Below are 22,342 nucleotides of genomic sequence, written 5' to 3' on the forward strand. Positions count from 1 at the left end.
CTCTCTCTCTCTCTCTCTCTCTCTCTCTCTCTCTCTCTCTTTCTAATTCTATAATTAAAAGAGAAATAATAATAATAATAATGGGAATCCCAGAAAGAGAGAACTGAGAAAAATAAAAGAAAATCATCAATGAAGTAATGAAAGAAAATTTGTCAAAACGAAAGAACATGACGGGGGCACCTGGGTTGGTTAAGCACCTGACTTCAGCTGAGGTCATGATTTCACAGTTTGTGAGTTTGAGCCCCACATTGGGCTCTAGCCCCACATTGGGCTCTGTGCTGACAGCTAGCTCAGAGCCTGGAGCCTGTCTTTGGATTCTGTGTCTCCCCCTCTCTCTCTCCCTTCCCTGCTCATGCTCTGTCTGTCTCTCTCTCTCTCTCTCTCAAAAATAAATAGAACATAATTTAAAAAACAAACAAAGAACATGAGTTGCAGTTACTACATATTGATGGGTCCACAGACCAGTGAATAGATTCACATCAAGCAACATCATAGGTAAATTTCAGGACACTGAGATTAGTGTTCCAGAGGGGAGCCTCTCAGGAGCTGAGCATTCACTCCAATACTGCTATGTCCTCCCATAGGGGGCTGGGGAGGGGACCTTGGGTTGTGGCTTCTAGAGCCAGACTACTTGGATTTCAATCCCAGACCTGCCTCTTATTAGATACGTGGACTTGGGCTAGTTGCTTGATTTTTCTGTGTTCCAGTTTCCTCATCTATGCAATGAAATGACAGTAATAAGATTATCATGAGAATTAAATGAATTAACACGTGCAGTGCACTTAGACAAGTGCCTAACAGAATAAATGCTATGTAGTGCTATTGATACTGCATGAACAATTACATAAACATCACTTGTTAATCTTGCCAAATTATAATACAACCAGGTTGGGAGAATGAGGTTGTAGGAAGGGTATACATATATATGGGAGGTTGATGGGGGGGGTTGGATCTCCATTTTCTTTTTTTTTTTAATTTTTTTTAATGTTTTATTTATTTTTGAGACAGAGAGAGACAGAGCATGAGAGGGGGAGGGGCAGAGAGAGAAGGAGACAGAACCAGAAGCAGGCTCCAGGCTCTGAGCTAGCTGTCAGCACAGAGCCTGACGCAGGGCTTGAACCCACGAACGTGAGATCTGTCCTGAGCTGAAGCCGGAGGCTTAACCGACTGAGCCACCCAGGCGCCCCAGATCTACATTTTCTACAATGGGAAGTGAGTAGATAATATCTAAAAGCAAAAAGTCAAGTCACTCAGTTGGTTGAGCAACCAATTCTTGATTTTGGCTCAAGTCATGATCTCAGAGTTGTTCAATCAGGCCATGCTTTGGGATCTGTGCTGGGTGTTAAGATTCTCTTAAGATTCCCTCTCTCCCTCTCCCTCTGTCCCTACCCCTGCTCATGTATGCGCGTGCTCTCTTTCTTTAAAAAAATAAATAAAATTAAATTGGGGCACCTGGGTGGCTCAGTCGGTTAAGTGTCAGACTTTGGCTCAGGTCATGATCTCATGGTTTGTGAGTTTCAGCCCTGCATCGGATTCTCTGCTGTCAGTGCCGAGCCCACTTTGGATCCTCTGTCCCCCTCTCGTCTCTTCCCCACTGATTCTCTCTATATATCTCAAAATAAATTTTTAAAAAACTTTAAAAAATGTTTATTTATTTATTTTATTTTTGAGAGAGAGAGAGAGAAAGACATAGAATCCGAAGCGGGCTCCAGGCTCTGAGCTGTCAGCACAGAACCTGATATGAGGCTTGAACCCACAAGCCACGAGATCATGACCTGAGCTGAAGTCAGACGCTTAACTGACTGAGCCACCCAAGTGCCCCTCAAAATGAATAAAAAAAACTTTAAAAAATATATAAAACAAAAGCAAAAAGTCAAAAAGTAGCAACACACACTTATTTGGAGATATGAGAATAAATGCCAGATTAATCAGCTGAAGTTGATAAAAGTGGTTTCCTTTGGGAAAGGAGAAATGAGCAGGGGAAGCATAGGCATCTGTTCTTTGTAACAGATTCTCTGAGAATATGTAACTGTAAAAAACTGTAACTAAAAACATGCATTGTGTAACTAGTTGTTTAATATCCCAGGGTAGAATGCATGCTCCAAGCAGGCACAGCCTCCTTCTGGTTGGCTGTCTTCTGTACCCTGGCACCCTGGCAAGGCCAGCAACTGGAAGTGTGTATTAAACTTCTGTAGAAATAAATCTTTAAGGGCAGGTATGCTTTGAAAAGACTTGCTGCACTGAATGGGAGTTTGAACAAGATGGTCTCTGATGTCTCTGCCAGTCCTATGATTTTAATCTACCTTCCCTCTCATCTCAGTTTCTCTTAACCCTCTTAACAGTCCAAATTCTTGTCTTTCTTTTATGCCTAAAATTTCAAATGAATGGTTGATACCCATTGCCTCTGTTGTTTTAGGAACCTCCTTGGCAACCGGGAACCTTATTGTCCCATTATTTTTCTGAAACTGCTCTCCTAGGTCAGAGAATTCTTTCTTGCCAAGATTGTGCCCTTTCTTAGTCTTCCTCTACTTCTTGCATCATCTAACATGGTAGAGGGCTTCCTTTTCTTGAAGTTCCTCCTTCCTGTGGGCCTCTCCCAATCTTTCCAGCTATTACTTCCTTGACTTTTTCTGTCATCCCCCTTTTACAGACCATGTCTCCAGGCCTTCTCATCTGCTTTTTTGTTTTTCTTTTCATGGCTTTACTATCAGCTTTGGTCTGTCGGTTGAACATCTGGTCTGAGCTCCTAGACTTCACAATTGTGTATTTCTAGCCAGAGGACTCCTTCATTATAGAACCCAAGCCACCTCCCAGTCCAGTTTTAAACTCCTGAAACAATAAGGAGACTGATTTGGCTGCAATAAATTGGGTCCGTAACAATGGCAGCTAATATTTGCTACTCAACTGAGCTCCATCAGACTAATTCAGACTATGTTTGACCAGTTAAGAGACCTTAAGAGAAGTTCTTAATTCTTTAAGTCTTAAAGTTTCATCATTTGTAAATTATTTACTTTTTAAAATATGTTATTTTTATTTTTTAATGTTTTCAGGAACAGAATTTAGTGATTCATCAATTGCATATCACATCCTGTGCTCATCCCAACAAGTATCCTCCTTCTTGCCCCTTGACTACCTAGTGTAAATTATTTGATTTGCACAATTTTTTTCCAGCTTTAAAATAAAAAGCTTGGAAAACATTGGTAAGTAGATCAAATCATTGGTAAAAAGCCAAAATGCTTCCCAAGCTCTGGAATTCAAGATCAACTACAACTTAGCCCAAATTTTCCCATCCAACATTATGCTTCTTAGCATGACCATAGAAGATGATATAGCAGTATGGTTAAGAACATACACCTCACGGGCACCTGGCTGGCTCAGTCAGTAGAGCATGCCACTCTTAATCTCAGGGTCGTGAGTTCGAGCCTCATGTCAAGGAGTAGAGTTTACTTAAAAAACAAACAAACCAACCAAAAACCTATAAGCTCTGGATCTAGTCATTTAGGGTGAGATGGAGGCCGCATTATTTACTGTTTGTAGGGACCTGAGCAAGTGGATTAGCTTCTCTGATCTTCGGTTTCTTTATCTATAAATGAGGCCAGTAAGAGTAGCTACCTTGTTGGATTATTGTGACAATTAAGTGAACTAATGCGTAGAAAGTTGTTAGAGAGAACTTGACACATACTTCATGTAATTAGCAGTGTAACCCAAGGCAGATTACTCAACCACTCAACTTGGGTTTCTCATCAGTAAAATAGAAATAATAATAACATCTATCCTGTAAGGTTGTTTTGAGGATTAAAGTAGCTTATTTATTTATTTATTAACTTAAAAATAATTTTAGGCTCACATGAAAGTTGAAAAAATAGTACAGAGAGCATAAAGAGAAACGTATAGATCAATGGAATAAGACAGAGAGTCAGAGAACGAACAAATGGTCAATTGAGTTTTGACAAAGGAGCCAAGACAATTCAAAGGGGAAAGAATAGTCTTTGTAACAAATGGTGCTGGGATAACTGGATATCCATGTGCAAAAGAATGCATTTGGACACCTATCTCTCACCACACATTAAAAATTAACTCAATGTGAATCATAGACCTACATGTAAGAGCTAAAACTACAAAACTCTTAGAAAAAACATAGGAGTACGTGTTTTGAATCGGATTAGGCAATAATTTCTTTCATTCTTTTTTTTCAATATTATTCGGATTTTTTTTAAGTTTATTTAGAGAGAGGCTTTGTGCACATGAGCTCACACACACCTGTGTGAAAGCATGCACTGGAGGGGGGTAGGGGCAGAGAGAAAGGGACAGAGAATCCCAGGCAGGCTCCGTGGAGTGCTGTCAATGTGGAGCCCAACTCAGAGCTTAAATTCATAAACCATGAGATCATGACCTGAACCAAAATCAAGAGTCTGATGCTTAACTGACTGAGCCACCCACTTGCTCCTAATTAGGCAATAATTTCTAAGATTTGATGCCAAAATCACAAGCAATAGAAGATTTGATAAGTTGAACTTTATCCAAATTAAAAACATTTGTTCTTCATTTTTTTTTTGAGAGCCTTCTCATCTGAAGTCACTAAACCTTTTTTCTTCAAAGAATACCATGAAGAAAATGAAAAGAGGGGCGCCTGGGTGGCTCAGTCGGTTGAGCATCAGGCTTTGGCTTAGGTCATGATCTCATGGTTCGTGGGTTCGAGCCCTGCATCAGGCTCTGTGCTGACAGCTCAGAGCCTGGAGCCTGTCTTCAGATTCCGTATCTCCCTCTCTCTCTCTCTCTGACCCTCCCCTGTTCCCACTGTATCTCTCTGTCTCTCAAAAATAAATAAAGAACATCAAAAATTAAAAAAAAGAAAATGAAAAGATAATCCTAGGAATGAAAAAATTTTTGCATATCTTATAAAGAACAGGGGATTTGTATCTAGGATAAAGAACATCCAGAACACAATAATAAAAAGACAACTCCATTTCAATGTGGGCAAATGATCTGAATAAATATTTCTCCAAAGAAGATTTTGTGTGTATATATATATATATATATATATATATATATATATGTATATGTATATTTATATGTGTGTATATATGCATCATTTTTGAGGATGTACCTCAAAAACATGCTAAGTAAAATAAGCCAGTCACAAAAGATCACTATTCTATGATACTAATTATAAGAAATGTCTGGCTCAGGCAAAACTATAGAGACAGAAAGTAAATTACTGGTTGCCTAGGGCTGAGGAGTAGGAGGTAGGAGGAAATGGGCTGTGAGTGCTAATGGGCACAAGGTTGCTTTTTGGGATGATGAGAATGTTCTGAAACTAGATAGTAATGATAATTTCATGACTCTATAAATATGCTAAACTCATTGGATTGTATACTTAAAAGAGGTGAACTTTATGGAATGCAAATTATACCTCTATAATGCCGTTTAGAAATAATACAGGGGCTCTTGTCTGGCTCATTTGGTGGAGAACATGACTCTTGATCTTGGAGTCATGAGTTTGAGCCCCACATTGCATGTAGATTACTTAAAAATAAATTTTAAAAAATTTTAAATGTTTTTTATTTATTTTTGAGAGACAGAGAGAGAGAGACAGTGCGAGCAGAGGAGGGTCAGAGAGAGAGAGGGAGATACAGAATCTGAACCAGGCTCCAGGCTCTGAGCTAGCTGTCAGCACAGAGCCCGACGCGGGGCTCGAACCCACGAACCGTGAGATCATGACCTGAGCCAAAGCCAAACACTTAACCGACTGAGCCACCCAGGTGCCCCCAAAATAAATTTTTTAAAGAAAAAAATAGTACAGAGAGTTCCCATGTACCTTTCACCAAGTAGCAAACTTCTTACATGACAATAGCAGAACAATGGAAACCAGAAGTTGACATTGGTACTATGGACAGAACTATAGACAATAGTAGGATATTACCAGGGTTTAAAATGGTATCTCCCACACAAATGAACCTTATACCGGTGGAAGGACTGCACAACAATGACAATGATGAACATAATAATGTTGATAACGGAGTTTCTACTGCTGCAAGGTTGATTGGCTATTTTCAGAGCATGCCATATTGGTTCCTTTTTTTTGTTGTTGTTTATTTATTTATTTTGAGAGAGAGAGAGAGAGAGAGAGAGAGAGAGAGAGGGAGAGCGCAAGCACATGAGCTGGGGAGAGGCAGAGAGAATCCCAGGTAGTCAGGTAGGCAGAGCCTGATGTGGGTCTTGAACCCATAAACTGTGAGACCATGACCTGAGCCAAAGTCAAGAGCCAGATGGTTAACCGACTGAGTCACCCAGGTGCCCTTATTGGTTCTCCTTTCTAAACTTCAACTCTAGAGTTTCCACTGCCTGGGATTCCTTTCTCCTTACTCTTTCTTTAGCCCATCAAATCCCTCACATCCACACATTTCCATCAAATTTTTACTAATGCTTCCCTCCCTTCTGTGACTTGTGTGAACTTCCATACCGGCCTCCTCTTGTCTGGACTCTCCTTTGCCTTCTTCTCTAATCATGTCACATTTGAGTCCTGAATTTTCAACAAGATTGAGAGGTTGTATGGTTTACAATTCCTCTGCATCCTCCACCGTGAACTGTGTGAGTTCAAACTAACCTGTTGACTAAGTCAGATTTAAGGTTGTTAGGATGGAATAAGAGAGAAAATGAAACCAGGATGGCAGAGGTGGAGAGCAACCCAAGTAGCAAGACATAGCCAGAGCCTGAGGGAATCAGGAAGCATTTATAAAGTGTCCACTATATACTTCATACTGTAATCATTGCCAGAGACAGAGAGAGAGAGAAAAAAATAATTGAGAGGGAGGGGAAAGGTCACCCAGCTATGTAGATCCCCACGCTCTCTTTATTGTTCTAGGCACATTGGCTAACCCTTCGACTTCACAGGCAGGGTTAAAATGCCCTGCCCCTGAACTCCCATCACATTGCATTGTAAGATCCTGAAGTTGTTTGGCCGCTACTCTCTGAGTTCCATGAGGTTGGCTTTCCCCCCTGCTGTTTCCAACCCCTGATACAAACTGAGCACTCAATAAATGATGGCTTAATGAATTAATGTTTGAATGGACAAAGGAAGAATGGACTCCGAGCTAGAGGACCTCAAATCTACATTTATGAAACTAGATACAGTATAATGTGCACATTTTAACAAACTTGTTTTTCAAAAATAAGGTCTGTCTTAGTCTGATGGACCCCAATCGCAGATTAGAAGGCGAGATCCTTCTACCACGGGTCCCAAAAGCAGCCTGAAAAAGGCGAAGGCAAGGCTTGCACCTACCAGATCCCACCCTCTTGCGGTGCATTTCCGCCTATGTACCCGCCCCCTCTGGCCCTATGTGCCATTCTCATTGGTGAGATCTCTAATCCGTCTGGGCACATGGGCGCCTATTGGGTCAACTGCTGAACGAGAGTGGCGTACTTCCTAGCGTTGGAAACGCACAGCGGACGTAGGTTTGCCGCCATTGTCCTGCGAAGAAAGCGGCTACCTGGGTGGGGGTATTTGGGGGTTCGTGGCACGCTTTAAGGGCTGGGCTGCGGGAGGCCCGAGGGGTGAGCGGCCTGAAGGTTGGGCTGGGGCGGACTGAGCATACTCTGAGCGAAGCGGGGCTGGACGTGGGGATGTGGACGCGTTCCTGCTGGGCCAGGGCCCTATTGCTCGTTACAATTTTTCTTTCTCTGTCCCCCAGATCCTCCGGGAATGGCCGGAGTATTTCCCTACCGAGGGCCGGGCAACCCGGTGCCCGGCCCTCTAGCCCCGTTGCCAGACTACATGTCGGAGGAGAAGCTGCAGGAGAAAGGTGAAGAACGCGTGTGGGAGCGGCGCCTGCGGGCCCGGAGGCTTAGGGCGGGTGTGCGCGTGCGCGCAGCGGGTTTCCTGCTTTCCCGTGTTTTGTTAAACTATTAAGCTGTTAAGCTGTCACCTCACTTATAGCCTTATTTATGTATGTATTTATTTATTTATTATAATCTGGTAGAGTAGTTAAAGGTATCTGTTTTTGCATTGCCTGATCCAGTGGGGACACAATTGCGATGAAAAAAACAAAACAAAAACCCTACCCTGATAAGGGTTAAGTGGCAATGAGGCAGGTAGACAGTAAAAAAAAAAAACAAAACAAAAAAAAAAAAACAAAAAAAACCCGTAAAAATGTGTAACAAGACTGTCAGACAGTCATAAATGTGATAAAGGAGATAAAGGAAAGAAAGAAAGCAGAGGGAGGGAAGAGAATTGGCATCTACTGCATGCCCACCCCGTGCTCATACATCCTGACAGGATCTTACCCTGGAGCAAGAGGTGGGGATGATAGGCTAAGGGTGTGTTGATCTTTAAACTGAGGTGTCTTTGTAGCCAGAAAATGGCAGCAATTACAGGCCAAGCGCTATGCAGAAAAGCGGAAATTTGGATTTGTGGATGCTCAGAAGGAAGACATGCCCCCAGAACATGTTAGGAAGATCATTCGAGACCATGGAGACATGACCAACAGGAAGTTCCGCCATGACAAAAGGGTCTACTTGGGGTAAGGAACCTCTTGGAATTATTTCTTTTGCAATTTGGCCCCTTTCCCTTGTTCCTGTGCCATAAGTTGTAGTCCTGGATAACAGCTCTATCAGTTTGGGACAGGAATCCTCTATGACAGCCCATCTTGGTGGTTATAGGCAAAGGGAGAAAACTAGGATTCTGTGATAATTTTCAGATCTTCCAGTTATTCTCTTGATTGCCCTAATTTTTTTTCTTGATCTGCCTCTAATTCGTTCTGTTGACGCTGTGTTAAGATGTCTCTTTGAATGAGTTGAAACCCAGAACAGGACACTGCATTCTTATTGCTGGTAACTCCTCAGTGACCAGAAATCTGAGGTTCAGGATATTTAACTCCTGAAGCTTCTATACTCTTGTTTTTTGTGTTCCCGAGCTGAGTGAATACAGGTATAAGTGCCTTAGCAAATCTTTTTTCCGTTTGGACACAAAAATGTTAGCCACTTAATGGTCTAAGGTAGCCATTTAAAAAAAAAAAAGGCAAATATGTTTTGTTTATTTATAAAAAGTATTTTTTGAAAACTATGCTAGTTGCTAGGGGTAGAGCAATCAATAGGAAGTCATGGCCTTTCTGGGTCTTCTAGTGTACAGGCGTGACAGGTGTGAGACAGATGGTTACAATAAGGTGTGACAAATATTTTTTTTAAGATGAACAATTTTATTTAATATTAGTTTCTTTTATTTTTTTAATTTGGGAGAGAGAGACTTCAAGTGGGGGAAAAGGGGGCAGAGAGAGAGAATCTCAGTGCAGATCCTGAAACGGGGCTCAAATCTCATGACCCTAGGATTATGACCTGAGCCAAAGTCAAGAGTTGGACACTCAGCTGACTGAGCCACCCAGGCGCCTCTTATTATTAGTTATGGGAAGGTACAGAAAGTGTAGAATGTGTGACATCCCAAAATCCATCTCTATTGGTTTTAACTTTTTACTGTTTTATTTATTTTTGAGAGAGAGACAGCATGAGCAGGGGAGGGTCAGAGACAGAGGGAGATACAGAATCAGAAGCAGGCTCCAGGCTTGAGCTAGCTGTCAGCACAGAGCCCGATGCGGGGCTCAAACCCACGAACCGCGAGATCATGACCTGAGCCGAAGTCAGACACTTAACCTAACCGACGGAGCCACCCAGGCACCTCCTGAAAGCTATCTCTAGAGGAAAAGAAACCCATCATTGTGGGACTGTGAAGTTTAAGAGGAAGAGTGGCACAGTTGGCGAGGAGGAGGCAGGGCTCCTGGTCATGAAGGGGCTGTGTGCTAAATTTGGGAGTTTGGACTGTAAGGCAGGCTTTTCTGTGGAACGCAGTACTGTGATATCATGTGGCTTCTCTGTGTGTCACAGGTAGCAGAACACCTTGTCACTTATAATCGTCTTTCTCCCTAACGTTGCAGTGCCCTAAAGTATATGCCTCATGCAGTACTCAAACTCCTGGAGAACATGCCTATGCCTTGGGAGCAGATTCGAGATGTGCCTGTGCTGTACCATATCACTGGAGCCATTTCTTTTGTCAATGAGATTCCCTGGGTCATTGAGCCTGTCTACATCTCCCAGTGGGGGTGAGAAGGGCTGGAATATGGGGATGGGGGTGGAGGTTGGGGTCAGTGAGCAGAAACTGTAGGATGACATTGTCGGCTTCTAGGTCAATGTGGATTATGATGCGCCGTGAAAAAAGAGACAGGAGGCATTTCAAGAGGATGCGTTTCCCCCCTTTCGATGATGAAGAGCCACCTTTGGATTATGCTGACAACATCCTAGATGTTGAACCGCTGGAGGCCATTCAGCTAGAGCTGGACCCTGAGGAGGATGCCCCCGTATTGGATTGGTTCTATGACCATCAGCCATTGAGGGACAGCCGGAAGTGAGTGATGGTTAAGTTACTGCGCCTGTGAGAGTTTTGGAACTCCAGGTGTTCTGGGAGAGCAGTAGGTAGAATGGCTTGGCCAGCTGGTATACCTAACTGACAGAGGCCTTTTTTCCCTAGGTATGTGAATGGCTCCACTTACCAGCGTTGGCAGTTCACACTGCCCATGATGTCCACTCTCTACCGTCTGGCCAATCAGCTCCTGACAGACTTGGTAGATGACAACTATTTCTACCTGTTTGATTTGAAGGCCTTCTTCACCTCCAAGGCACTCAATATGGCCATTCCTGGAGGCCCCAAATTTGAACCTCTTGTTCGCGACATCAACCTCCAGTATGTTGAAGAGAGTGGGGGTTTTGGGCACCTTGCGTTGAATAAAATCTTATCTAGATCCTTGAGATACAGTGGTAGTTTCCAAATTCCCCAACTGGTCTGCTCATCCTTGCTTTTGCATCCTAGGGATGAAGACTGGAACGAATTCAACGATATTAACAAGATCATCATCCGGCAGCCTATCCGCACTGAATACAAGATTGCTTTTCCTTACCTGTACAACAACCTTCCACACCATGTCCACCTCACCTGGTGAGAGCCAGAATACTTGTGGGGAAAAGAGAAGGCTGGAGAGGTAGAGAAACCTGAGCTGACTCTTCTCCATTTTAGGTACCACACTCCTAATGTTGTGTTCATCAAAACTGAGGACCCTGATCTGCCAGCTTTCTACTTTGATCCTTTGATCAACCCAATTTCTCATAGGCACTCCGTAAAGGTGAGAAAAAGGGACATTTGACCTTAGTTCTTCCAAGAGAAATTTCCTCACTGTGGCTGAAGTGTTACTAGATGAAAATTCAACTAGAGGAGGACATGTTTGTCATCCTGTTTAGTGTTCCCCTTGAGCTTTAAACTAATTTGACACTTCGGCAGTTGGTTCAAACCAAGTTATTGGTATAATCTGTGTTGTTTCTGTGATTGGGACTTTATATAGTCCATTTTGGTCTGTTTGCATTGTGGCTTTTTAAAAAATCTTTTTATTAAGATATAGTTCACATACCACGTAACTCACCTATTTAAGTATATAATTCAGTGGCTTTTGGAGTATTCTCAGTAGTCCAGCCATCCATACAGGCAATTTTAGGACATTTTCATCATCCCAGAAATTCCTGTAGCATTGGTAGTCACTCTCTGTTTCCGTTGAACCTGTCTTGTCTAGACAACTACCAATCTTTCTGTAGATTTGCCTATTCTGGAGATTTCATATAAATGGAATCTTACACTATGTGATCTTCAGTGATTTGCCTTTTATACTTGGGAAAATGTTTTTGATGTTTACCCATGTTCTGTAGTGTTAATAGACCTCCTTCCCCTCGCCCAGTTTTTGGAGCTTGGGCAGGAGGTGTTTGCATTGTGTACTTCTTAAGGTACTGGGGCTCTGTGGGAGGCCCTTGGTGATGGGCAGGTTGGGGCGTGAGGAGTGATGCTTGCTTTCCTGGTTGGGCCTGGCTTGTCTCTGCTCTCTTGGCCCCCTTTGCCTTGGCTCTTGAGGGCTTTTCTTGTCTGGCAGCCTAGTTTCCATGGCAGATGTAGCCGCTGTGCTTGGCACCAGAGAGTCACCCGCTCTTCTCAATTCTCCGCCAAGTTCAGTGGGAGCTGAGCTCTTGGAGGTTCTCCTTTCAGAGCCAGGAACCGTTGCCTGATGACGATGAGGAGTTCGAGCTCCCAGAGTTCGTGGAGCCCTTCCTAAAGGACACACCCCTCTACACAGACAATACAGCCAATGGCATTGCCCTCCTCTGGGCCCCACGGCCCTTCAACCTACGCTCTGGTCGCACCCGCCGGGCCCTGGACATCCCCCTTGTCAAGAACTGGTAAGACTTCTGTCTGGGGGTTGATAATGAATGTATTGGAGAAAACGTTACACCTGGGTGGGCTGGCAGCCTTTACCAGAGGGACTGGAAGGAGAGATGGGCCAGCCCTGGTTGGCTTGTTTTCCCAGGTATCGAGAGCATTGTCCTGCTGGGCAGCCCGTGAAAGTGAGAGTCTCCTACCAGAAACTACTTAAGTACTATGTGCTGAACGCCCTGAAGCACCGGCCCCCTAAAGCCCAAAAGAAGAGGTAAGGTGCCTGAGGGTCATTGCTCTGACTTTTGTCCCAAACAGAAACAGGAGCTAACTAACTCTCTCTTATTCCCACCCTAGGTACCTCTTCCGTTCCTTCAAAGCCACCAAATTCTTTCAGTCCACGAAGCTGGACTGGGTGGAGGTGGGGCTGCAGGTGTGCCGCCAAGGCTACAACATGCTCAACCTTCTCATTCACCGTAAAAACCTCAACTATCTGCACCTGGATTACAACTTCAATCTTAAGCCTGTCAAGACCCTCACCACCAAGGTGTCTGCATTTCACCTCTGGGTTTGAGGGGTGTTCCTGGTTTTGCGCTTTCCTCTGGGGAAGGAATACGTCCAGTTGGGACCATTGCTAATTGGTGTTTTATCTATTTTTGGTATCCTCTCCAGGAAAGAAAGAAATCCCGTTTTGGGAATGCTTTCCATCTCTGTCGAGAAGTTCTGCGTTTAACTAAGTTGGTGGTCGACAGTCATGTGCAGTACCGATTGGGCAATGTGGATGCCTTCCAGGTGAGGCTGGATAGCCCTGATCCCTGCCCCCCGGGGGTGGGGGGAAGAGCTGAGTGAAGCCTGGACTCATCCTGGAACCCCCTCTAGCTTAAAGCCTGATGGGCTAATTGTGTTGCAGCTGGCAGACGGGTTGCAGTATATCTTTGCTCATGTGGGGCAGCTGACGGGCATGTACCGCTACAAGTACAAGCTGATGCGGCAGATCCGCATGTGCAAGGACCTGAAGCATCTCATCTATTACCGCTTCAACACGGTGGGACCCTGCCCTCGCACACTTACTTTTTCCAAGCCGTCTTTATTTTTCTGTCTCTTCAGGGCTTTCTCCAGGGACCTGTTTGGAGGCCCTAAGTATGTCCTTACTTGCCCTCACTGTGTGTGGCAACACTTGCCCCAAAAGCCCACCTTTAAATAGGGAATCTCAGTTACTGGTTTCTGCCTTAGAATTTCTCACTGCATTTTAGATGTCGAGGTCTGGGAGTTTTGCCTCTTTTTCTTTTATTGTCTTTGATTTGTCCCTCTTGCCCCTCCTTTTGTCCAGTTGTTCTCTAAAAGAATTGCTAACTTACGTTCTTGATTTCTGCTTGGGGCCACAGGGCCCTGTAGGGAAGGGTCCTGGCTGCGGCTTCTGGGCTGCTGGCTGGAGGGTCTGGCTGTTCTTCATGCGTGGCATCACCCCTTTGCTGGAGCGGTGGCTGGGCAACCTTCTGGCCCGACAGTTTGAAGGTGAGTGGTTTTTTCTGTGTCCAGCATTTTTTTTTTTGGGGGGGGGTCACTTCAGGGGTAGATCATATGGTCCCATTCTGTCCCCTGCCCTTGTTTGAGGCTGAGAATCCCTTCCTGCTGGATTGCTTCTAAGTCCCCTTCTTCAGCAGTGATTCTGACTTAGCACTATGTTTCTTGGGCTTCTGTCCAAGGCCTTGAAGCTGTCTTGGATTGGCAGGATAGAAATCCCAGAAGCCTAGTTGGGACTAGCTTGTCTTTCTTGCATGTGCTGGACATATGGACCCTTGATTTCAATGGGAGTGTGGTTAATGAAGGGGCATGATGGTAGAGACTCACTGAGAGCAATGAATTTTACCTTTAATTAATTGTCACTTCTAGGCCGACACTCCAAGGGGGTGGCAAAGACTGTAACAAAGCAGCGAGTAGAGTCACATTTTGACCTTGAGCTTCGGGCAGCTGTGATGCATGACATTCTGGACATGATGCCTGAGGGAATCAAACAGAACAAGGCCCGGACGATCCTGCAGCACCTCAGTGAAGCCTGGCGCTGTTGGAAGGCCAACATTCCCTGGAAGGTGGGTGTCACCCTGACTCCAAGGAGACATGGATATTGTCTTCCTTGGGTTAGGGTTATCGCTCTCCAGGGCACCTGGTTAGCTCAGTTGGTTGAGTATCCGACTCTTGATTTCAGCTCAGGTCATGATCCAGGTTGTGGGATGGGGCCCTGTGTTAGGCTTCTCCCCCTCCCTCCTCCTCTCCCACTCCTCCTCCCCATCACCTTCTCCCCCCTTCCCTCCCTCTTTTCTTGTGTGTCCCTTGTCCATTTCCCCCGCCTCTCTCTCTGTAAAAAAGGTCGGGGATGGTGAAGGGGCACCTGGGTTGTTCAGTTGGTTGAGTATCTGACATTGGCGCAGGTCATGATCTCACAGTTCATGGGTTCAAGCCCCGCATCGGGCTTTGTGCTGACAACTCAGAGCCTGGAGTCTGCTTCAACTTTGTGTCTTCCTTTCTCTCTGCTCCTCTCCCACTTGTATTCTTTCTGTCTCAGAAATAAATAAATGTTAAAAAAAAAATGATTACCATTTTCAGACTCCTTTTGGGAGCTGTGTGGCTCCTGTCTCTTTCTCACTGTGCCTTTTGCACTTTCAGGTACCTGGGCTTCCGACACCCATAGAAAATATGATCCTTCGATATGTGAAGGCCAAGGCTGATTGGTGGACTAACACTGCCCACTACAACCGAGAACGGATCCGCCGTGGAGCCACTGTGGACAAGACTGTTTGCAAAAAGAACCTGGGCCGCCTCACTCGGCTCTACCTGAAGGCAGAACAGGAGCGGCAGCACAACTACCTGAAGGTTAGGCAGCTTAAACTGGGCTGGGTGTGGGGCGGGGGCAGGAGGATTGTGACCCTGCTGTGTCCTGTAGGGCTTAGGCCACAGGGGGCGCTACTGATCATGTCTGGTTGGCAGGATGGGCCGTACATCACAGCGGAGGAGGCGGTGGCCGTGTACACCACCACAGTGCACTGGCTGGAGAGCCGGAGGTTCTCGCCCATCCCGTTCCCCCCACTCTCCTACAAGCATGACACCAAGTTGCTCATCTTGGCCTTGGAGCGGCTCAAAGAGGCTTACAGGTGAGGAGCAGAGGGAGAGTCCTTTGGGAAGGTGAGAGTGGGAAGGACAGCATTGTCACAGTGGAAAAAACAAGGTTTAGCATCGATGGTGTCTGGTTTTGGTTTCCTTCTTGGTTTTTCCCTTCATCTTTTTTGTTTCCTTATCAGTGTGAAGTCTCGGTTAAACCAGTCTCAGAGGGAGGAGCTAGGTCTGATTGAGCAAGCCTATGACAACCCCCATGAGGCATTGTCCCGCATCAAGCGTCACCTCCTCACTCAGAGAGCCTTTAAAGAAGTAAGATGCCCCCCAGATTTTCTGTTGGCATGCTATTCGTTCCTGGCCCCAAGAGTAGCGGGCTGTCGTAAGTGAGCAGTGAGTCCGTGTAAGGCAGCTTCCCTGTTCCGCAGGTGGGCATTGAGTTCATGGATCTCTATAGCCACCTGGTGCCGGTATATGACGTGGAGCCGCTGGAGAAGATCACGGATGCCTACCTGGACCAGTACCTGTGGTATGAAGCCGACAAGCGCCGCCTTTTCCCACCGTGGATCAAGCCTGCTGACACAGAACCACCACCTCTGCTTGTTTACAAGTGGTGTCAAGGTAAAGTTTTTCCGAGTTTGCCCTTGAGACTGAGGTGAATTGGGTTGATTTGAAGTGAATTGAGTTTGACATCAAAGTTCTCATCCCAGCAGTGTAGTTGACTCTTGGTGTGTAGTGCCAAGGAAATAGCGTTGATGTGAAGCTTAGCAAGGCTGGCACTCCTGGCAGTCCACACGCGTGTGAGGAGGGCGGTGTGACGAGGTTGTGGACTTGGTAGCTACTGCGGGACAGGAATTTCTAACCTGCTGGCCACCTGTGACTACTCCTCAGGCATCAATAACCTGCAGGACGTGTGGGAGACGAGTGAGGGTGAGTGCAACGTCATGCTGGAGTCACGCTTTGAGAAGATGTATGAAAAGATCGACTTGACCCTGCTTAACAGGCTGCTGCGACTCATCGTAGACCACAACATAGCTGACTACATGACGGCCAAGAACAACGTTGTCATCAACTATAAGGTACGTATGTCTTAGGGGCAGGGTGGCAAGGAATTGGGGAAGGGGCGTGTCTGGCTCCTTGAGTTAGGATTTGCTGAAGGGAGAACAAAACTGGATAGGCCCCAGAGAGGCTTGGGACGTGGCCTTGGGTTAAGAATTGTTACGAGTTTGTGAATCTTCATTTCTAGGACATGAACCATACAAATTCTTACGGGATCATCAGAGGCCTGCAGTTTGCCTCATTCATCGTGCAGTACTATGGCCTGGTGATGGATTTGCTTGTGTTGGGATTGCACCGGGCCAGTGAGATGGCTGGGCCCCCTCAGATGCCAAATGACTTTCTCAGTTTCCAGGACATAGCCACCGAGGCTGCCCACCCCATCCGTCTCTTCTGCAGATACATTGATCGCATACATATTTTCTTCAGGTGAGGACTGGCCTGGATTCTTCCCTTTGCAGGGCATCGAGGTGTATGCCCGGCCTGTGGGGCGCAGCTGTTGTTCCTTAGTTGAGGAACTAAGGTTCCTGCTGCTGGGTCGGGGCTCTCAAATGGAATGAAGTCCCGTGAGTCGGGTGGGATTTGGAGGTGGGTTCTGTCTATGGAGCTGTAGGTCTCATGAGGTCCCAATTTATTTGGGTCTCAGCCATGCATCTTGCCTGGTGTAGGTTCACAGCAGATGAGGCTCGGGACCTGATCCAACGTTACCTGACAGAGCATCCCGACCCCAACAATGAAAATATCGTTGGCTATAATAACAAGAAGTGTTGGCCCCGAGATGCCCGCATGCGCCTCATGAAGCACGATGTCAACTTGTGAGTTTAAGTTGGGGGGCTGTGGAAGCTAGAGGGACAGCAGTCTGAGGGACCCAGAGAACAGTTGGAGGGAATTTATGACGTTGTGTCCTGGGCGGGAGGAGTGTCCTCTGTTAGAATGTTGTTAGTCTGGCCTTCTGAGGAAAATTGCTTCAAGTTCCAGGAGACTGATGTGACCATATGTTCCCTGTGAACAGGGGTCGGGCAGTGTTCTGGGACATCAAGAACCGTCTGCCACGGTCAGTGACTACAGTTCAGTGGGAGAACAGCTTCGTGTCTGTGTACAGTAAGGACAACCCCAACCTGCTGTTCAACATGTGTGGCTTTGAGTGCCGCATCCTGCCCAAGTGCCGCACCAGCTATGAGGAGTTCACTCACAAGGATGGGGTCTGGAACCTACAGAATGAGGTACGGTCTGAAAAGGGGGCTCGAAGTAGCGTTTCCACCCTGCACCTCCAGGGTACAGACAGTGAGGAACATCACACCTTTTCATTGTCAGTCGAGCCTTGTTGGGTGGGTAGCGCTTATTTGGGGGGAGGGTCACAGTTGGTTCTTGCTCACATGGCAGTATCAGAGACAAATTAACCGTGACCTTGTGGTTTAGGTTACTAAGGAGCGGACAGCTCAGTGTTTCCTGCGAGTGGATGATGAGTCAATGCAGCGTTTCCACAACCGTGTGCGTCAAATTCTGATGGCCTCTGGCTCCACCACTTTCACCAAGGTATGTAAGTCAGTCAGCCCCAGCCTCCCTCATGTCCTCTATCCGTCTCCTTTCCTTTTTAACTCTTTCCTTGGTTTGCTCTCCTTTTTTCCCAGCTTGGCCATGCTTTATGTGCCAGTTTCCATGCTTTATGATCTAGCAGCCTAGAGTGTCAAATCATCCTTGGTTCTGATAATACCCTGTAGGGAATGTCATTGTGATAATTCTGAGTTAAGGTAAGAGTAGAAGTGGGATTCTTTAATTTGAACCAAATTGATGTTGCATCTTCCAGAAAGCTTATTATCTATTCATATAGCTCATCTTTTTTTTTATGTCTTTTATTTATATTTTGAGAGTGTGAGCAGGGGAGGGTCAGAGAGAGAGGGAGACACAGAATCTGAAGCAGGCTCCAGGCTCTGAGCTGTCAGCACAGAGCCCGATGCAGGGCTTGAACCCACAAATCGTGAGATCATGACCTGAGCCATCCAGGTGCCCCACCCCTCCTTAGTGTTTCTTAAAATTTCTTACACATTTTGAGTATAGTAGAAGGGGAAAGTTCATCTTTTCAGGTTGGTTTATTCTCTCCAAGAGCCAGGTAACAAGAATTATGTATCTAACTCATTCATTCCATTGGTGTTTGCTGATAAGTACTGCGTTCAAGACTCTGCGCATACTACACGTGCCTTTGAGCTCACCTACCTGGTTGGGGAGACAGATCCATAGACAAGAGAACTATAATGGGCTGTAGTGTTTTTAAAGCTATGGTGTTTTTTGGGAATCTGAGAGCACTCAAGTTAATGACTCTAGCCCAGTCTGGGAGAGGGGGAGGAAAGGCTTCCTGAAGGAAGTAACATGTGATGAGGTAGATGGGGGAGGGCATTCTTTCTTTCAGCCTTAGGTAAGAAGAGGTAACTAGCATGATGTGTGTGTGTGGAGCTGGGCGGATTTCAGGGTTCACTGGAGTACGGTGATGGAGTAGGGGCTGTTCTGAGATGGGGGCTGGATAGATCATCAAGAGCCAGATCATGGGAGGCATTGCATGCCTTGTTAAGAATCCTGGAGAGTTTTTTTTTTTTAATGTTTGTCTATTTTGAAAGAGTGAGCACTTGCACCCATGCAAGCAGGGGAGGGGCAGAGAGAGAGACAGACCCAAGTGGTTCCATGCTGTCAGCACAGAGCCTGATGTGGAGCTCAGTCTCTCAAACTGTGAGATCACGACCTGAGCCAAAATCAAGAGTCAGATGCTTAGCCAACTGAGCCATTCAGGGGTCCAGAGAGTCCTGTGAGGTTCTTAAGTATGGGAGTGACTTTTCCAGCTTTTTGTGTTAGGGCCTTTGCTCTTGTGGCTGTGGGGAAGGTGGGTTGAGAGGAATAGGGTGGGAGATCAAGTCCGGGGATTTCTGCTGAAGTCCTGATGGTGGAGACGAGAGCACTGAGGGGATGGGAGCGGAGCCGGTAAGTTGTTAGCAGGCAAGATCAGCAGAGCCTCGTTTTGGTGGGATGCCAGAGGGAAAGGAAAATGACACTCAGTTTTTGGCCTGGCTTTCTAGGTGGATATTGGCACTACCAACTGGAAGGGTACAGGAAGAAGAGCAGGTTTAGGAGGGGGAGATAAATGGATTTCGTTCAGGATGTAAAAAGTTTGAGCTTCCTAAGAACATCCAGATGGAGCTGTTTGTTAGGCACTTCTTACATCCTGTGTTTTCACTTCCAGGATCAGCACATATATACTGATATGTGTGTGTTTTTTTTCCTCAAGTGATGCCTCTTAAATTGATGATCTCTTAGATTTGCTGAAAAATACTTTGAGCTTCAAGCTTCAGAGAGAAATGAGGTGAGAAAACGAGAGCAGTCAGCAGTAGCTTCGAGGCTCCTGTAGGATGTATAGTGGAGATACTTTGCAGTCTGAAGCTTGGAGAAGATCTCTGGGTTGAAGATGTAGGTTTAGGGGTCTCTTGGAATGGAGGAGATGGCCTAAAGCTCAGGAGCGAGCAAGATTTGCCAGAGTAAGGAGTGCGAAGGGCAGAGGGGTGAGTGTGGACTGTAGGACACCCTGAGCAGCAGTGTGGCCAGACTCGGAGAGCGCCGGGCCACGGCAGCCAAGGATGTCAGGAATTGGCGCGGGCCTTTAACAGTGTCAGTTGCCTAAGAGTGTTTCAGTTAGATAAGGCCTGAAAAGTATCCATTGGATTTGCCAGTCAGGACGTCATTGGTGACCTTAGCAAGAGCTGTTTCAGAAATAGTGGGGATAGAAGCCAGATTGCAGTGGGTGAGGCTTTATGGGAAGGGAGGGAGTGGAGACAGCAAGGACTGTCCAGTTGCCAGAGCTGGAGGAGGAGGAAGGACATGAGATGCCACCTAGAGGGAGATCTAGGCCAAGGCAGTATTTTTAAATGGGACTGACTGATGTTCCATTAAGAAGGAGCCAGGAGCAGTTCAGGGTGTGGGAGAACAGAATAGTAAGTGATGGAGCCGTCTTCCCCGGAGTTGAGTGGGTGCAGAGTGAAGGGCAAGCAGAGGGAACCTTCCTCTGAACCTAAAAGAAAAGAGGTCTGGAATATGTGAATGTAAAGTTGAGTGGGAAGTTATAACAAGTACTGAATTTTTCAGCTTTGCGTCGGTTGGTCACAGTGGTGAGGGCATGACACAATTTTTGAAGAAACTGTGCTCCAGGTGGGTTTCAAGAAAATAGAAGATAGCTCAGTGTGAGTTCTTCCCAGAAGCACTCAGCTACTCAGTGAGAGGGTCGACAAAGTGGGTATATTCTAGTGGTGATTCGGGATTGGGGTTTTGCTATAGGACTGCTGTGTGGTGCAGGATTGGATGCAGGAGAATCAAGAGTCCTGGCCCCTATTGGGATCCTGGATTATGGGGGCGGGGAGTGGGTAGGAAGAGGCTAGTGGTCGTGAGTGTAGGAATCAAGAGAGTAGACGTGTGAGAGGTAAGAGCCTGAATAATGTCACAGACTAAGGACGTGATTTACTATAGTGGTTACAAGTCAGATTGGAGTTCAGATCACAGCTGTCACCTAACTAGTTGAGATTTGGGGGAAGTCCCCCACCCTGTGCCTCAGCTCTCTCTGGAAAGGGGATATCAGTGATGAGGTGCAGGGCTGGCTCGGTTGGTAGACCATGGGACTTTTGATCTTGGGGTTGTGAGTTTGAGTCCCATGGTGGGTGTGGAGATTACTTAAATAAATACATTTTTTAAAAAATGGGAGGCAGGAGCGCCTCGGTGGCTCCGTTGGTTAGGCATCCGGCTTCAGCCCAGGTCATGATCTCACAGTTTGTAAGTTCAAGCCCTGCATCAGATTCTTTGCTGTCAGCATAAGGCCCACTTTGGATCCTCTATTCTCTCTCTCTCTCTCCCCCTTCCCCGCTTATGCACTTTCTCTCTCTTTCAGAAATAATAAATTAAAAAAAATTTTTAATGGTAGGCAAACCATAAGATACTCTAAAACTGAGGATTTGGGAGGATTGTTGGGTGGGGAGATGTGCTAAATGGGGGAGGACACCAGGTGATCGGTCTAAGTGATGAATCACTAAATTGTCCTGAAATCATTATTATACTATATATTAATTAACTTGGATTTAAGTAGAATTTCAAAAAAATAAGAAAACCGGGAATGCTGATGTATTACCTAACTCAGAGGGCTTATTGCGAGAATCAAGTAATGAATGTAGTAAGGTAAATTATTCTGTAAATTGCGGAGTAAATGTTTGCTCTCATTAAGTAGAGGCATCTGGGTTGTGAACAGGTAGCAGAATATTGTAGTTTTTTCCTGACGTGTGTTAAGGTAAAGTAGTTCTTGTGACACAATTTCTTCGTTTTCTAAGGTTGATAACAGAAAGGAAATACCCAATAGGGTGAGAGGTGGCGGGACCTTGTGGCCCTGTTCTTGTCCTCTAAAACTGGACTCTTGCAGTCATTGCCACCACTGCCACTTCAGGTGCTCTCGCCATCCTTGCTTTCCGGTGTGTGCAGCACACTAGCCCAAGCGTGCAGGTGGGGGCCCTTCTCTTCAGTCCCAGTGGGAGTTAGAAAATACGGCTGGACGTTGAAGCAGGGTTTTGGTAAGGGCCAGGCATAGCCAGGAAAACAGAGATGGGTGTAGATAGTCTGACTTACAAGGTGCAGCACACTTAGCTTCAGGTTCCGAAGGGCCTTAGGGCACCTTCCCAACATGGCCGTCTCTGCTTCCCTCCCCGAGGCGTCCCTTTCAGCCTGTCCGGATGACTTGAAGTCTGAAGCCTGAGGGAGACGCCTCAAGAGAACATCTTGGCCTGGCAGGAGGTGTATTTCTCTGTTCTTTTTTGAGTTTTGTTTTGACTCTTATTTTACGGTATTTATTTTTAGACTTGATTTTTAAAAACCATTTTAGTTTTATAATGAAAGGAAGGGTCAGGGATTTCTCATGAACTCTCCCTATCC

The 22,342-nt window shown here is 45.9% G+C and overlaps 1 protein-coding gene across 5 annotated transcripts in view; it reads left to right on the forward strand.

Annotated features, from left to right (window-relative positions):
* The first annotated feature begins 7,418 nt into the window (after positions 1-7,418).
* The window catches only part of PRPF8 (pre-mRNA processing factor 8), a 31,637-nt gene continuing 16,713 nt past the window's right edge, over positions 7,419-22,342 (forward strand). Inside the window, exons 1-24 of one of the 5 annotated variants that reach the window (XM_029927502.1) lie at positions 7,419-7,494; positions 7,692-7,802; positions 8,351-8,519; positions 9,924-10,088; positions 10,172-10,390; positions 10,514-10,726; positions 10,853-10,978; positions 11,057-11,162; positions 12,068-12,258; positions 12,387-12,506; positions 12,590-12,779; positions 12,905-13,024; positions 13,143-13,277; positions 13,618-13,747; positions 14,126-14,322; positions 14,897-15,103; positions 15,218-15,381; positions 15,529-15,655; positions 15,769-15,961; positions 16,232-16,419; positions 16,587-16,825; positions 17,065-17,211; positions 17,409-17,619; positions 17,816-17,932. In XM_029927502.1, coding sequence (XP_029783362.1) covers positions 7,703-7,802; positions 8,351-8,519; positions 9,924-10,088; positions 10,172-10,390; positions 10,514-10,726; positions 10,853-10,978; positions 11,057-11,162; positions 12,068-12,258; positions 12,387-12,506; positions 12,590-12,779; positions 12,905-13,024; positions 13,143-13,277; positions 13,618-13,747; positions 14,126-14,322; positions 14,897-15,103; positions 15,218-15,381; positions 15,529-15,655; positions 15,769-15,961; positions 16,232-16,419; positions 16,587-16,825; positions 17,065-17,211; positions 17,409-17,619; positions 17,816-17,932 — 3,774 coding nt within the window. In that variant the 5' untranslated portion in view covers positions 7,419-7,494; positions 7,692-7,702. Of the gene's footprint in view, positions 7,555-7,691; positions 7,803-8,350; positions 8,520-9,923; positions 10,089-10,171; positions 10,391-10,513; positions 10,727-10,852; positions 10,979-11,056; positions 11,163-12,067; positions 12,259-12,386; positions 12,507-12,589; positions 12,780-12,904; positions 13,025-13,142; positions 13,278-13,617; positions 13,748-14,125; positions 14,323-14,896; positions 15,104-15,217; positions 15,382-15,528; positions 15,656-15,768; positions 15,962-16,231; positions 16,420-16,586; positions 16,826-17,064; positions 17,212-17,408; positions 17,620-17,815; positions 17,933-22,342 lie in introns of all 5 variants that reach the window. The other 4 variants (XM_029927506.1, XM_029927504.1, XM_029927505.1 and 1 more) reach the window with 4 other exon arrangements.

This window comes from Suricata suricatta, chromosome 17, assembly GCF_006229205.1.
Source record: "Suricata suricatta isolate VVHF042 chromosome 17, meerkat_22Aug2017_6uvM2_HiC, whole genome shotgun sequence".
NCBI classification, from domain to species: Eukaryota; Metazoa; Chordata; class Mammalia; order Carnivora; family Herpestidae; genus Suricata; species Suricata suricatta.